The sequence below is a fragment of the Entelurus aequoreus genome, linkage group LG27, assembly GCF_033978785.1.
Source record: "Entelurus aequoreus isolate RoL-2023_Sb linkage group LG27, RoL_Eaeq_v1.1, whole genome shotgun sequence".
Classification (NCBI taxonomy): Eukaryota; Metazoa; Chordata; class Actinopteri; order Syngnathiformes; family Syngnathidae; genus Entelurus; species Entelurus aequoreus.
Window position 1 is genome coordinate 26,229,769 of NC_084757.1, and position 16,609 is coordinate 26,246,377.

General features: G+C 39.0%; 3 protein-coding genes across 8 annotated transcripts in view; all 3 read left to right on the plus strand.

Annotated features, from left to right (window-relative positions):
- The window catches only part of ptgfr (prostaglandin F receptor (FP)), a 110,828-nt gene extending 110,196 nt beyond the window's left edge, over nt 1-632 (plus strand). For all 6 annotated transcript variants that reach the window (XM_062039419.1, XM_062039420.1, XM_062039421.1 and 3 more), the window contains one exon: nt 1-632. This exon is cut by the window's left edge and continues 1,227 nt beyond it. The gene's annotated coding sequence lies outside the window, so the exon portion shown is untranslated.
- A 1,583-nt stretch (nt 633-2,215) lies between these two features.
- Nucleotides 2,216-13,624, plus strand: btf3l4 (basic transcription factor 3-like 4). The gene is made up of 6 exons (XM_062039428.1): nt 2,216-2,321; nt 2,582-2,643; nt 4,666-4,779; nt 6,732-6,933; nt 13,168-13,227; nt 13,355-13,624. The coding sequence occupies exons 2-6, from the start codon at nt 2,590-2,592 to the stop codon at nt 13,399-13,401; spliced, it is 477 nt and encodes a 158-aa protein (XP_061895412.1). The 5' UTR covers nt 2,216-2,321; nt 2,582-2,589; the 3' UTR covers nt 13,402-13,624.
- A 1,645-nt stretch (nt 13,625-15,269) lies between these two features.
- zfyve9b (zinc finger, FYVE domain containing 9b) overlaps nt 15,270-16,609 on the plus strand; it is a 28,815-nt gene continuing 27,475 nt past the window's right edge. The window contains exon 1 of the mRNA XM_062039356.1: nt 15,270-15,453. Within this exon, the coding sequence (XP_061895340.1) occupies nt 15,390-15,453 (64 nt within the window). The 5' untranslated portion in view covers nt 15,270-15,389. The remainder of the gene's footprint in view (nt 15,454-16,609) is intronic.

The window sequence follows — 16,609 nt, forward strand, 5'->3', positions numbered from 1 at the left end:
CAACAATCATTTTCACGACTGTGTGTTCCTATGAATGAATAAAACATTAATATTACAATGTGACCTGTTTTTTTTAAGTCTAGAGTTTAGAGTGAAAAGCAAATTTGATTTTCACTCGCATACAAAACATTCTAACTTGGATTGTTTCCCTGGCTTCGAGACTCTCCCGAAGGACAGTGCGGCAAAGACACAAAAAAATCCCTGCTTGTCTCTCATGGTCACACCCTGTTGTTGTTGACTTTGGACTGACAAGCGGCTGCAACAACACCAAGGCCGCGGAACAGAGACACACGGCAGGCTTACACACACACATGCATCCACAAAAAATGTACACCACACACACATACCCCACCCCCCATCCAACGCCCTTGACGCGAATCCCTTAGGGGTGATGGACGGCTGGGCAGTGCCTGAAGAGCTGCAGCCCTGCCACCGTAGCCCCCTCACCCTCCCCTCTGTTGCAAGTCTCGAGTTGTATGTTGTAATATGTATATGTGCTTTGCTATGGAGTTTTTCCCCACTCCAGACTGGGCCCCCCTAGGAGCCCAGTCTAAATTGTATTTTTTTACTCATCCACCACAACGTTTACCTTTTTCCCATCTTTTACGGGGTGCCTTGTGGCCACCCATCAGTGTTCCTGTTCTGTAATCCTGTGTAAACAGTGTAATCCTGTACACTGTTTGTTTGTCTAATCTTGAACAGGTTTGTGCTGAAAACAAAGTTTCGTTGCACTAGTGCAATGACAATAAAGACCTACCTACCTATCCGTTTTGTTAATTTACTGCACACTACTATGAACTGAATATAAATAAACAAACATTGTGTGTGTGTGTGTAATTGTGTTATACATGTAAATTACAATCTGGATTGAATAATTTCAAGTGCAATTGTAAATTATGATGAAACAAGTGGCTGATTAATACCTATTACAATAAAAAATGGAACAATTTTAAACAATATTTGTGTTTTGCATTCAAATATAAATAAAATCAAAATTTACATAAAAATTCAAATTAAAACGTTACCAGGGCATAAACCGGGGGTCAGCAACCCGCGGCTCTTTAGTGCCACCTTAGTGGCTCCCTGGAGCATTTTTAAAAAAGGATTGAAAATGGAAAAAGATGGGGGGAAATTATTTTTTTGTTTTAGTATGTTTTTTGTTTGAGGACAAACATGACTCAAACCTTCCCAATCGTTAGAAAGTCCACTGTTTAATATGTTTGTGTGTATGCTTCACTGATGAGAGTATTTGGTGAACATCGTTTTGTTCTACTAATTTCGGCGGTTCTTGAACCCACCCAAGTGTGGACCGTGACGCAACAGTTTGTTTACATGTGAAATCTTCCACTCCTTCCTTGTCTCATTTTGTCCACCAAAAGTTTTATGTTGTGCGTGAATGCACAAAGGTGCGCTTTGTTGATGTTATTGACTTGTTGGAGTGCTAATCAGGCATATTTGGTTATGCATGACTGCGATCTAATCAATGCTAACATGCTATTTAGGCTAGCTGTGTGTACATATATTGCATCATCATGCCTCATTTATAGGTATATTTGAGCTCATTTAATATCCTTTACTTTTATCCTCTTTGTATATAATTTAGTTTTGCATGTCTCATGACACATTATCTGTATGTAATATTGGCTGCATTTCAGATAGTTGTTTGTGTGCCATGTTGTTCCAGACCACAGCAAACATTACCTAGCTTGCCAAAGATTGTAATAAATCTATTAAAAGAAGACAGCCTGCCATTTCCTTTACCTTGGACACACACATCTATACCTTTGGCCATTAAAAGCCAGTAATTTCCAGGATTTATAAATCCTGGAAATTCGAGGAGCCTCTAGTTTACTAAGGTTTCTAATGTTGTAAAAATGTGTAGAATAAAAATTAAATTTCAACATTTCAGTCAACGAAGATTTGCTTCAGCCTGCGACACATAGTCATTTTGATAGTAGGCTAATATAGCTAATATAGACACTTACGTCATGTATTGCCTTCATTATAAGATTTATATACGGCTTTTCATTTTTTTGTGGCTCCAGACAGATTTTTTTTTGTATTTTTGGTTCAATATGGCTCTTTCAACGTTTTGGGTTGCCGACGCTACAAACTAATATTTAGTCGCCCCCAGAAAAACAAGAAGTCTGTAAAATTATAATTTTAACTTCCATTGTCTGTCGCTGGTGTTTGTTGATGTAATACCCAAACTATCCTATAGGTGGCAGCACAACTTGCTAACACAAAAACGAGGAAGAAAGCAAACCCATGCACATTTGTGACTAAAACGCTCGTCTTCATAATTCCAATCTTTTAACCTTGTACGTTTCCCTGGACACTGGAATAGGTTTTGGAATAATACATTGGAATGTTTGTGTACTAGTCAGGTGTCGTTTACGGAGTGTTTGTGTACCTCTTGTGTTGTTTTTGTCACGCTAGGTGTAGGCAGCTAACAGCTAGCGCTTAATGCTATGTGTGTGTGTGTGTGTGTGTGTGTGCTAGTGGAAAATAATCTTTACATTTAACATTAACAGAGCTCTTATTCGTCGTTCAGGCTAAACTAATTCTTGGTATCTCACAGGTGACAAGATGAATCAGGAGAAATTGGCCAAACTTCAAGCCCAAGTGCGGATAGGAGGAAAGGTAAATACAAACCCGGAAGTGCTTTGTTTTGATGGTACGTAAGATAACAATACACGTTGAAGCAGACATGCTTTGCTAATGGTGCGTTTAAGGCCTCTGAGCAGTCAGAAATGTAAAGACTTCCTAAAAAGGCAACGTTCATTGGAAGGCCAAAGTCTGGATTTCTACTCCATAATAAACAGACATGACGTCATATCAATGGCAGCGCCGTTGCCGGGAATTAGAAGATTCTTTAACCTATGTGTATTTATCATCTATATCTGTTAAAGTGCAACAATCCCTTTTCCCCAAGCAGTCTTAAACGCATCTTAAGTCATTACAGATGCTCATAGATAGACTATTTTATCATACAAACCCCATTTCCATATGAGTTGGGAAATTGTGTTAGATGTAAATATAAATGGAATACAATGATTTGCAAATCCTTTTCAACCCATATTCAGTTGAATATGCTACAAAGACAACATATTTGATGTTCAAACTGATGAAATTTTTTTTTTTTGCAAATAATCATTAACTTTAGAATTTGATGCCAGCAACACGTGACAAAGAAGTTGGGAAAGGTGGCAATAAATACTGATAAAGTTGAGGAATGCTCATCAAACACTTATTTGGAACATCCCACAGGTGAACCGGCAAATTGGGAACAGGTGGGTGCCATGATTGGGTATAAAAGTAGATTCCATGAAATGCTCAGTCATTCACAAACAAGGATGGGGCGAGGGTCACCACTTTGTCAACAAATGCGTGAGCAAATTGTTGAACAGTTTAAGAAAAACCTTTCTCAACCAGCTATTGCAAGGAATTAAGGGATTTCACCATCTCCGGTCCGTAATATCATCAAAGGGTTCAGAGAATCTGGAGAAATCACTGCACGTAAGCAGCTAAGCCCGTGACCTTTGATCCCTCAGGCTGTACTGCATCAACAAGCGACATCAGTGTGTAAAGGATATCACCACATGGGCTCAGGAACACTTCAGAAACCCACTGTCAATAACTACAGTTGGTCGCTACATCTGTGAAGTGCAAGTGAAAACTCTCCTATGCAAGGCGAAAACCGTTTATCAACAACACCCAGAAATGCCGTCGGCTTCGCTGGGCCTGAGCTCATCTAAGATGGACTGATACAAAGTGGAAAAGTGTTCTGTGGTCTGACGAGTCCACATTTCAAATTGTTTTTGGAAACTGTGGACGTTGTGTCCTCCGGACCAAAGAGGAAAAGAACCATCCGGATTGTTATAGGCGCAAAGTTGAAAAGCCAGCATCTGTGATGGTATGGGGGTGTATTAGTGCCCAAGACATGGGTAACTTACACATCTGTGAAGGCGCGATTAATGCTGAAAGGTACATACAGGTTTTGGAGCAACAGATGTTGCCATCCAAGCAACGTTACCATGGACTCCCCTGCTTATTTCAGCAAAACAATGCCAAGCCACATGTTACATCAACGTGGCTTCATATTAAAAGAGTGTGTGTACTAGACTGGCCTGCCTGTAGTCCAGACCTGTCCCCCATTGAAAATGTGTGGCGCATTATGAAGCCTAAAATACCACAACGGAGACCCCCGGACTGTTGAACAACTTAAGCTGTACATCAAGCAAGAATGGGAAAGAATTCCACCTGAGAAGCTTAAAAAATGTGTCTCCTCAGTTCCCAAACGTTTACTGAGTGTTGTTAAAAGGAAAGGCCATGTAACGCAGTGGTGAACATGCCCTTTCCCAACTACTTTGGCACATGTTGCAGCCATGAAATTCTAAGTTAATTTTTATTTGCAACAAAAAAATAAAGTTTATGAGTTTGAACATCAAATATCTTGCCTTTGTAGTGCATTCAATTGAATATGGGTTGAAAAGGATTTGCAAAATATTGTATTCCGTTTATATTTACATCTAACACAATTTCCCAACTCATATGGAAACGGGGTTTGTAGATTCTTGCATTTTTGCACGCATAAAAGAAATGTGTGATCTACTATCGTTTGCATTTTTATTTAGGATAGTCATATATTTGCTGTGGTTTCAGGGTTCTGCACGCAGAAAGAAGAAGGTTGTTCACAGGACAGCAACGTCAGATGACAAAAAGCTTCAAAGTTCCTTAAAGAAGTTGGCGGTCAACAACATTGCCGGGATTGAGGAGGTACATGTATTATCCGGACTATAAGGCACACTTAAAATCCTTTTTTTTTTCTTAAAACTTGACAGTGCGCCTTACAACCCGGTGCACCTATAAATGATAAGTGTGACCAGTAGATGGCAGTTAAACATAAGAGATACGTGTAGACTCCAATATAATGGCAGTCACACACAAGGGATACGTGTAGACTCAGGTAAACAACACCAACATTTTATATGTTCCATTCAAAATATAGAACATTACACACGGCGCTCAAAAATCTATCAAAATGTTTTAGTATGACTTTGATAAGCTATGAAACCGCACCGCTTGATGGATTGTACTGTGCTTCAACATACAAGTATTGTTATGGTGTGTGTATAAGGTAAGACATATTATCTGGCGTTTTGTTATGCAACATTATGCAAAATAAACTTTTTTTACCTTCTGGTACCTGCTGATCTGGATAAGTCCTGAAAAATTGCGCGTCCGCCTTTGTAGTTTGTGTCCGGTCGGACAGTTTTTCACGGGACACATTTCCGGCGTTGTTATTGCACGAGTGAGCCACGGATGAGGAGATGCTGCTCCGTTATTTATTTAAGTAAAGTCTGAATGTCATTAAAACAGTTAGCTCCATCTTTTGACAATTCTTCCACTCCCGTCCTTCCACGCTACACCGCTACAACAAAGATGGCGGGGAGAAGACGCTGTCGAAGGTGAGCCACGTAAATAAGACCGCCCACAAAACAGCGCATCCTGACTTTGACTGTCAGTTAGCGGATTGAAGATGATCTGTAAAACATAATCTATGCAACATTTTGACCAAAGAACCACCATTACAGGTTATGTAGACCACAAGGAAGTGTTTTAAATTTAGAAAAAAATAATAATAATATGACTCCTTTAATGCGCCCTATAATCCGGTGCGCTTTATATATGAAAAAAGACCATTCATCAGCAGTGCGTCTAATAATCCGGTGCACCCTATGGTCCGGAAAATACTGTAATTGGTTGTGTGTGTCGGCTGCAGAACGTAATAGCGCTCAAAAAGGGCACATGATTTTGCAATGCATTATGGGTCTGCGGTTGCCATTTCTGCTGCCGAAAGCTTTTGTTTATAAGTCTGTACTGTTTCCGCGGTACTGTGAGAGAGGGAGCAATAAACTGAATGAAAGTGGGTGGTACAAAAGAAAAAATAAAGAGACCATACTGAGACAAACTGGACCCTCCCTAATCCAAAGGCTCACTACCTTGCAAAAATAAGTACATTTGGTGGATTTAATCCATATGAGCACATCCAATGGACAATATATTTTAATTAATTAAAGGGGCTGTTTGCATCATTTACATAGATGTCAAGAGTGCGCTAACTTTCCAAGGTTATATCCCACCCTCTAATGGCTTCTGGGACGCAATAACATAACTACGTACGTACTTAACACATGCACACGCTTTAGTTTTGGGTGTTGATAGCTAATGATAGCGACTTAGATAGTTAGCATTAGCTGTCATTGAATGTACAGTACAGGCCAAAAGTTTGGACACACCTTCTCCTCATTCAATGGGTTTTCTTTATTTTCATGACTATTTACATTGTAGATTGTCTCTGAATGCATCAAAACTATGAATGAACACATGTGGAGTTATGTACTTAACAAAAAAAGGTGAAACAACTGAAAACATGTTTTATATTCTAGTTTCTTCAAAATAGCCACCCTTTGCTCTGATTACTGCCAAATATTTTTTAAGGTAAATTATTGCATATTGTTCTAATGTGTGGCACCCTGTAACAAGAATATGTTGATTGACAGTCAAGAAGTAACATGTCTTCTTTGCAGTTTTATGCATTTTTATGTATAAGATATAAAAATCGCAAATCAATTTCCAAAAGAAAAATCGCAATTAGGTTTTTTCTCAAAATTGTGCAGCCCTATTCTGTAGTGTAAGTTGATGCTGTGACACTTCCTCTTTCTCAGGTCAACATGATAAAGGACGATGGGACGGTGATCCACTTCAACAACCCCAAGGTTCAAGCCTCCTTGTCGGCCAACACATTTTCCGTCACGGGTCACGCCGAGACCAAGCAGCTGACGGAGATGCTGCCCGGCATCCTCAGCCAGCTGGGGACCGACAGCCTCAGCAGCCTGCGCAAACTGGCCGAGCAGTTCCCACGGCATGGTGTGTACAAGACAAGGAGTTACGTCAGCATTATTCACAGTCCCCGAGAGTTCCAGGCGCACTCACATACTGTCCTGGGCCGTTCCATGCTTTGACCCGTTCAATAGTTTACAGTAGGGTTGTACAGGTACACCGGTATTGGTATAGTACCACAATAATAACGTCACTTCCTGTCAATGAGAAAGGACGCAAAAGAGAAAGGCTCCGCTCTTGCTACCGGAGTTTTTTGTTAAATCTGAAGATTTTGACCACTGATTTGCGATCACAGCCACAGGAGAGTACCCTGGCATCTTCAATCTGATTTTGGTCAGTTAAGAGGCACTGATACGCTGAAAGAAGGCGAGTTGGGAGAGCCGTTAGCCTCAAGCCAAAGGCGCCTTGCCGCAGTTCAAAACGGTTGCCTAGCAACCAAAAGCTACGGCGAGTTTACAGCTGTTTTAAAGTGATCCCGACGTCGCAGAGTGATATAAGTTGACAGGCTGACACCTCAAATTGATCTCTGAACGGCGCAAGATACTAAATTGTTGGAAAAAACAAGTTAAAGTGCCGCAAGTCGCTAAAGAAGCAACTGCCGCTAAGACACAAGCAAGAGGCATTGACGTCAGTGACTGCCGCGATGCGAAAAGGTAAAGGAAAGATTGAAATCCCGAAACCTTCGGGGTCAGCTGTTACAGAACACAACTGGGAACAAGATTTGAGGTTGGACACAGGACATGATGGGAATCAAGAAGTGATACTACAAAAACTTGAAGAAATGAAAAAAGAAATGAAAGAAGAAATGAAAAAAGAAATGAAAGAATTGAAAGAATATCTGAGAAAAGTAACAACAACACAAACAAGATGTGAAAAGTCTACAGGAAAATATAGAAAATCTGCAATCTCAGAACAACAGAAGAAATAATGAAGCCACTGAAATGGGCAAACGAATGAAGACCCTTCAAGAAGACAACAACATGTTGAGGAATATCATAGATGAAATGGATCAGGACAAACGAATGAATGATATCATCGTGACTGGGCACCGAATTAAACCAAGATCCTATGCGAAAGCTGTGAATAATGAAGGTGAACCAGATGAAATGGATATGATCTCAGCAGAACAGCAAGTGGTCAACTTTCTGCAATCAAAGGAAATTGAAATTGACATTAATACCATCGAAACATGCATCCCACTGAACGGAAGAAACAACAACGCCACTCCAGTCGTGCTCGTGAAACTCGTAAACAGAAAATCTAAAATGGCATTGCTGAGACAGGGAAAGAAGCTGAAGGGAACAAATGTGTACATAAATGAGCATCTCACAAAACGCAATGCTGGAATCGCCAAGAAAGCACGCGACTTGAGAAAGCAGGGAAAAATCCAGGGAACTTGGAGCACCAACTGTAAAATCTACATCAAGCTGAATGGAGGTCCAGAAGCAAGAGTAATTGTTGTCCATGACATCAAGGACCTGGACAATTTTTAAAGTTTACACAGCTACCAAAACAACGATGATAATGGACTCTGACAGAAAACAAACACCCAAATTCAGCATCGACACTACTATGTTCCAAGGGACGACTAAACAAGAGGACCTACATTCAGGATTGCATCCACCTACACTTATTGAGATTATTGAAACAACATCAAAGATTGTTGAACAAGAAAATATGGAACAAAAAAATTTCTGCAACAAAGATTACAAAAACCAGGATTTGGAAAATTATATAGATCCAGATACAAATTTTTTCTCCCGCATCAGTAATAATTGTTTTTATTATACAGATGATCAATATAATAGCAACATTACATGCGATAACAAATTGTCAATTATTCATTTTAATAGCAGAAGCTTGTATGCAAACTACATCAACATTAAGAACTTTTTGGAACACATCAACGAACCATTCAAAGTGATTGCTGTCACAGAAACATGGATTGATGATAAAAAAGGAATATATTTTGATCTGGAGGGATATGAACTAGACTACATCAAACAGAACCAACAAAAATGGAGGAGGAGTAGCTGTGTACGTGATGAAGAACCTGAACTACAAAGTGGTAAAAAACATGTCATTTGCTATAGATAATATCTTAGAATGTATAACCATTGAAATATGTCAGGAAAAAAGCAAAAACTTTTTCATCAGTTGTATATATAGATCACCTAAGTCAAGTATAGAAACATTTGAAGAATGGATCAAGGCTACTTACATGGATAATGGTCAAAGAATAATGTTCTTATGTGGTGACTTTAATATTGACTTATTGAACCCTAACAAGCAAAAGTCTAATACAGCATCAGTTTATATCCAAAAATCACAAAGCCAAGCAGAATCACAGCACACTGTGCCACGCTTATTGATAATATTTTTACCAATGAGTTTGACAATAACACTACAAGTAGTCTACTTATAACCGATGTTAGTGATCATCTGACAGTTTTTACAATATATGATGGACACTACAAGAAGAACATGGAAGATAAAAGGACATTTCGAAGACTGCACAGAGAAGAGGATGACTGCTTTCAAAATTGAGCTACAAAAGCAAGATTGGGACAATGTGTACAAGGAAAAAGAGGTTGATGAAGCATATGAACATTTCTTAAACAAGTTCATAATACTTTATGACAAACATTGTCCATGGATACAACTCAGTAATAAACAGAGAAAGAATAATCAACCATGGATGACAAAAGGATTAAAAAATGCTTGTAAGAAGAAGAATACACTATATAGAGAATTTATAGCACAAAGAACTATAGAGGCAGAAATTAAGTACAAAAAGTATAAAAACAAGTTAACAGACATACTACGATCATGTAGAAAAGAATATTACAGTGAATTATTGGACAGGAACAAAAATAATATGAGAGCAACATGGGGCATCCTCAATAGCATTATTAAAAATGGCACAAAGAGGGACTACCCTCAATACTTTTTAGACGGAAATAAAAAAAATGACAACATAAAGGAAGTAGTTGAAAGCTTCAATAATTATTTTGTAAATATTGGACCAAAATTGGAAGAAAGGATTCCAGACCCAGTTCCAATTGAGGACTATAATGATACCATAGAGCGAAATCCCAACTCCATGTTCCTCAGTAATGTGACACAGGAGGAAATAGTTACAATCGTGAAAAAATGTAAATCTAAGACTTCAACTGATTGTAATGGAATTGATACGGAAACGATAAAAAAGGTTATAGAAGAGATCTCAGGACCATTAATGTATATTAGTAATCTATCATTTCAAACAGGTACATTCCCAAACAAAATGAAAATAGCTAAAGTTGCACCAATTATAAGACTGGAGATAAACATCAATTTACAAATTATAGACCTGTTTCTTTACTTTCACAATTTTCTAAAATCATTGAAAAACTGTTTAATAACAGATTAGAGAGTTTCATAAATAAAAATAGAATACTCGAAGAGAACCAATATGGATACAGAGCTAATGTTTCAACTTCAATGGCTTTAATTGAAATTACAGAAGAAATTACCAATGCAATAGACAGTAAAAAATGTGCAGCAGCAGTTTTTATGGATCTAACTAAAGCATTTGACACAATTAATCACAATATTTTAATTAAAAAACTAGAACGATATGGAACGATAGAACGATATATCCAGTTTAGTATTAAACTGATAAGAAGTTATCTAACGAACAGGAAACAATACGTGAAGCTAGGCGAACACATGTCTACAACGCTAAATATATCCTGTGGTGTACCTCAGGGATCAATATTAGGACCTAAATTATTCAATCTCTATATAAATGACATTTGTAAAGTTACAAAAGATTTAAAGTTAGTATTATTTGCGGATGATACAACAGCGTTTTGTTCAGGAGAGAACACACAGGAGATAATACAAATAATAACAGAAGAAATTAACAAATTAAAAAGATGGTTTGACAAAAACAGACTATCGTTGAATCTTAGTAAAACTAAAATAATGCTATTTGGTAACAGTAGAAGAGAAAGTCAAACACAAATACAAATAGACGGAATAGAAATTGAAAGAGTAAATGAAACCAAATTTCTAGGTATAATGATTGATGATAAATTGAACTGGAAATCTCACGTAAAAAATATACAACATAAAGTAGCAAGAAACACGTCAATAATGAATAAAGCAAAACATGTTCTAGACAAAAAATCACTTCATATTCTCTACTGCTCGCTAGTGTTACCATATCTGAGCTACTGTGTAGAAATATGGGGAAATAATTACAAAAGTACACTTCATTCATTAACAGTGTTACAAAAAAGATCAGTTAGAATAATACATAATGTTGGATATAGAGAACATACAAATCCTTTATTTATTGAATCAAAGATACTGAAATTCCACGACATAGTGAATTTGCAAACAGCTAAAATTATGCACAAAGCAAACTATAACCTGCTACCCAAGAATATACAACAATTCTTCTCAACAAAAGAGGAGAAATATAATCTTAGAGAAAAATGTAATTTAAAACATTTGTACGCACGTACAACACTTAAGACCTTCAGTATATCAATATGTGGAATTAAATTATGGAATGGATTAAGCAAAGCAATCAAACAATGTACTAATATGATCCACTTCAAGAAACTCTTCAAACTTAAAGTGTTTACAAAGTACAAAGAAGAAGAACCATGACAAACATTCTCAATTTATTTCATCCATTCATTCATTCTTAAAGTAATCTTACTTATCTCATCATATGAAATATGACTTTCTTCACCAATTATTATTATTAAATTCTTACTATTATTTATTTATTTATTTTTATTGTGATTACCTATGGAGTTTATTGTGAATAAATTGAGAACAGGAAGTGAATAAAAAAGTTTCAGCAACTGTTATGTAAAGAAAAGGGGTAGGATTAAATAAGCTCTGCTTCTTCCTACTCCTTTTCGAACATGTTGAAAAGAGAAACTGGAAATTGTGATGTATCATGTTGTATGCTTGCATGTTCGAAATAAACTCTAACTCTATACTAATGACTCATATTCTGTACTATACCGCCCCTCGTCGTCGTCACATTGCTGGTTTACGAGCAGACGAGCATGTTCGGCAGCGCACAATCACGGAGTACTTACAAGCAGACACAGTGTGTAGACAGAAAAGGGAGAACGGACGCATTTTGGCTTAAAAACTAAAGATAAAGGTGAAGTTATAACACTGAAACGCCCTCAGGAAGAGGTACTTTAAAACATGGCAAGCTAGCTAGCGGCTAAAGTCCATCCGCAGTCGGCAGTGTTTTAGCTACTTCTAAATCACTAATCCTTGCCTCCATGGCGACAAAGTAAGTTTCTTACAAGTATCATCCCTGCAGGACGAGGAATAGCTAAACATGCTTCACTACACACCGTAGCTCACCGGCGTCAAAATGTAAACAAACGCCATGGGTGGATCTACACCTAACATCCACTGTAATGATACCAAGTACAAGAGCGTATCTAGTCGATGCTACTATGATTACGTCGATATTTTTTAGCATCACAAAATATTTTTTCTTTAAAAAAAAAATTATATTATGTTTATAAACTCAGGAAATATGTTCCTGGACACATGAGGACTTTGAATATGACCAATGTATGATCCTGTAACTACTTGGTATCAGATCGATCCCTAAATTTGTGGTATCATCCAGAACTAATGTAAAGTATCCAAACAACAGAGGAATAAGTGATTATTACATTTTAACAGAAGTGTAGATAGAACATGTTAAAAGAGAAAGTAAGCAGATTTTAACAGTAAATGAACAAATTTCTACCACTTGTCCTTAATAATTTTGTCAAAATAATATAATGGAAAATGACACAATATGTTACTGCATATGTCAGCAGACAAATTAGAAGCCTTTGTTTGCTTACTTAATACTAAAAGACAAGTTGTCTTGTATGTTCACTATTTTATTTAAGGACAAAATAGTTTTTCGATTGCAATAAGAAACATATGTTTATGTACCCTAAGATTTTTTGTTAAAATAAAGCCATTAATGCCGTTTTTGTGGTCCTCTTTTATTTAGAAAAGTATAAAAGTACCGAAAAGTATTGAAGTACATTTTGGTACCGGTACCAAAATATTGGTATCGGGACAACACTAGTTTACAGTCAGGTATCAACTGGGAGGCCAGACCAGGCGGGCAAATGTCAGAGACTTTTGACTGATGCTTTTGCACTCAGCCCTTAAAAACAGCAGAGTGCTCCTGTCACATAGGAGATATTTGACTGTGTCTTTTCTGTTTTCCAGTTCTTGACAACAAAGCTCCAAAAGCAGAGGACATAGAGGAAGAGGATGATGACGTTCCAGGTATGGACTTTTTAACATGCGAATGCATTATTCAGTGTTGAAGGGATCTATATATATTTGAAGATGTAGCCTGTTCAATGTTGTTTTCTGTATAAAAAATAGATACAATTGTGTTGTTGCCGTACAGATTTGGTGGAGAACTTTGACGAAGCATCAAAGAATGAAGCAATCTGACGCACGTGACTGCATTGAAACCAGAAATTTCGCCCAGGACATATCAGACTGGACCTCCACAGACATGCACACACACCAGAGACTTTTCTTTTACCAGACGGTCCACAGTTAAAATATGAATTTCTTAAAAATGAGCGGTTGAGCCAATTTGCTAGTCATTTATTGTAGCTGTCATATTGTTTTTGTTTATAAACCCAATTAAAAAAGGGCGTTTTTAATTAGATCCTGCGTGCTACGCTCATTATTGACAATCCAAAAGTGTCCATCTAAGCCTGCTGATTTGGCCACAACAATAGGGACAGCCACACAATCTAATGAGAGTAAACCAATGAACAACATACACTATATTGCCAAAAGTATTTGGCCACCCATCCAAATGATCAGAATCAGGTGTCCTAATCACTTGGCCCGGCCACAGGTGTATAAAATCAAGCACTTAGGCATGGAGACTGTTTCTACAAACATTTGTGAAAGAATGGGCCGTTCTCAGGAGCTCAGTGGTTTCCAGCGTGGAACTGTCATAGGATGCCACCTGTGCAACAAATACAGTCGTGAAATTTCCACGCTCCTAAATATTCTAAAATCAACTGTCGGCTTTATTATAAGAAAATGGAAGAGTTTGGGAACAACAGCAACTCAGCCACCAAGTGACAGAGAGGGGTCAGCGGATGCTGAAGCGCATAGTGCAAAGAGGTCGCCGACTTTCTGCACAGTCAGTTGCTACAGAGCTCCAAACTTCATGTGACCTTCCAATTAGCCCACGTACAGTACGCAGAGAGCTTCATGGAATGGGTTTCCATGGCCGAGCAGCTGCATCTAAGCCATACATCACCAAGTCCAATGCAAAGTGTGGGATGCAGTGGTGTAAAGCACGTCGCCACTGGACTCTAGAGCAGTGGAGACGCCTTCTCTGGAGTGATGAGTCACGCTTTTCCATCTGGCAATCTGACGGACAAGTCTGGGTTTGGAGAACAGTACATTTCGGACTGCATTGTGCTGAGTGTGACATTTGGTGGAGGAGGAATTGTGGCGTGGGGTTGTTTTTCAGGAGTTGGGCTTGGCCCCTTAGTTCCAGTGAAAGGAACTTTAAATGCTCCAGGAAACCAAAACATTTTGGACAATTCCATGCTCCCAACCTTGTGGGAACAGTTTGGAGCGGGCCCCTTCCTCTTCCACCAAGCCAGGTCCATAAAGACATGCACGACAGAGTCCGGTGTGGATGAACTTGACTGGCCTGCACAGAGTCCTGACTTGAACCCGACAGAACACCTTTGGGATGAATTAGAACGGAGACTGTGAGAGCCAGGCCTTCTCCACCAACATCAGTGTGTGACCTCACCAATGCGCTTTTGGAAGAACCGTCGAAAATCCCTATGACCACACTCCGCAACCTTGTGGACAGCCTTCCCAGAAGAGTTGAAGCTGTAATAGCTGCAAAAGGTTTGACCTATGGGTTAGGAATGGGATGGCACTTCCAAGTTCATATGTGAGTCAAGGCAGGTGGCCAAATACTTTTGGCAATATAGTAACTATTCTCAGGAGATATCCAATTTTGTGTAATGCCATGACTAATTACCCGAATTTTTGGATGCTGATTTTTATTAACCCATTCAGGGGCAATCTGCCATGATGCAGTGCAGTTCCACACCACTGCAAACTTTGTCCTGATGTGCGCCTGTGCCTAATGAGGTGGCCGCCCACTGACCGCATAGCTTGCTCAATACATGTGACGTCATAACATCTCCTCTGCACTTGCAGCAATGGGCACATTTCTGCACGCCTCTTGAGTTTCCTCCAGGAGCTGCAGAGAACGAAGGGAGGAGGGGGGGGAGAGGGGGGTCTCTCCGTGGGGGGTAAAGAGGCAAACACAGCCCCCACCACCTCCCTCGTCCTCATCATCCTCATCCCTATATACCCACCCTCTCCACGCCATCCTTCTTTTTTTTTTTTTGCCGCCGCCGCCGCCTGTGATGTAAGTGGAGGGGAAAATGTTGAAGTTGTTCTCGGCGCGGGACGACGACAACGAGAGCCTCCTGGGGGCCGTCACGGAAGGTAGAGACTCCATTCTGATCACGCCGTTTTCGCGCCTCGCGTGTTTGTGTCTGCATGGAAAAGCGCTGATGCAGCGTTTGTCCGCGCGCGTGCACGCGGCGCGCGCCACCGCTCTGCGGTTGACTCATGCAAAATGAATGAATGGGTGCAAAAAAAAAAAAAAATACAAAAAAAAAAACAACCAAGTAGAGAGTGTGGATCGAGGACTAAAAGAAAGAAAGGATGACGGGTCTGCTGGAGTGTCGCATTGGCGAGCGTGGATTTTTTAACACGAGAGCACGTGCTCCATGCGTCACAGTCAAACCTGCAGTACGTAACACTTTTTTAAATTATTACTATTGTTAAAATGTAGCAAAAATAAGGCGTGGACGTGACATTAAAACGTGTACTTTTTTTTTTCCAATCAGAATTCTGCATTAGGCAATTTTCCGGCTTTGATGGCAATATTGCAGTCATGGAGACTATATTGACTCTGCAGTGGGGGTATTAAGTTTTAAAGAGCCCCTGTTTCACAATTTGCCACCCATTTTGAAATAAGTCTCAGAGCTGCCACAATAGTATTGGAAATGTATTATCCAAAATTTAGCCTTCATGCTGAAATTTAGAGAGTATAAAAGTGCTTATCTGTAGCTTTTATGCTAATGAGTTGTGTGTGGCTTGATCAACTTTTTACTTTATATCAGGGGTGTCAAACTCATTTTAGATGGGGGGCCACATGGAGAAAAATGTACTCCCGAGTGGGCCGGACTGGGAAAATCACAGCACGATAACTTAAAAATAAACACAACTTCAGATTGTTTTCTTTGTTTAAAAATAGAACAAGCACATTCTGAAAATGTGCAAATCATAACGATGTTGTTGTTTTTTTTACACTTACATGTTGCAGTTAATAGTTTTCTATCTTTATTTGTCGTCATTTATTAGGGGTATAACGGTACGTGTATTTGTATTGAACCGTTTCGGTACGGGGGTTCCGGTTCGGTTTGGAGGTGTACCGAACGAGTTTCCACACGGACATATTAAGATTCAAGATGCTTTATTATTGTCCATTCTTTAACATGTACAAGACACATAAGAACTGAAATTTCATTTTCGGCACAGTCCCACTAAGAGCAGACATACGTTACAAGGGGACAAGACGGGACCGCCAACGGAT

Excerpts from the sequence above, each read along its gene's own strand:
- btf3l4 (XM_062039428.1), top strand. The coding sequence starts at position 2,590 with ATGAATCAGGAGAAATTGGCCAAACTTCAAGCCCAAGTGCGGATAGGA. Across the intron at positions 2,644-4,665 it reads AAGTGCGGATAGGAGGAAAG|GGTTCTGCACGCAGAAAGAA; the intron begins GTAAATACAAAC and ends CTGTGGTTTCAG. Across the intron at positions 4,780-6,731 it reads ACATTGCCGGGATTGAGGAG|GTCAACATGATAAAGGACGA; the intron begins GTACATGTATTA and ends CCTCTTTCTCAG.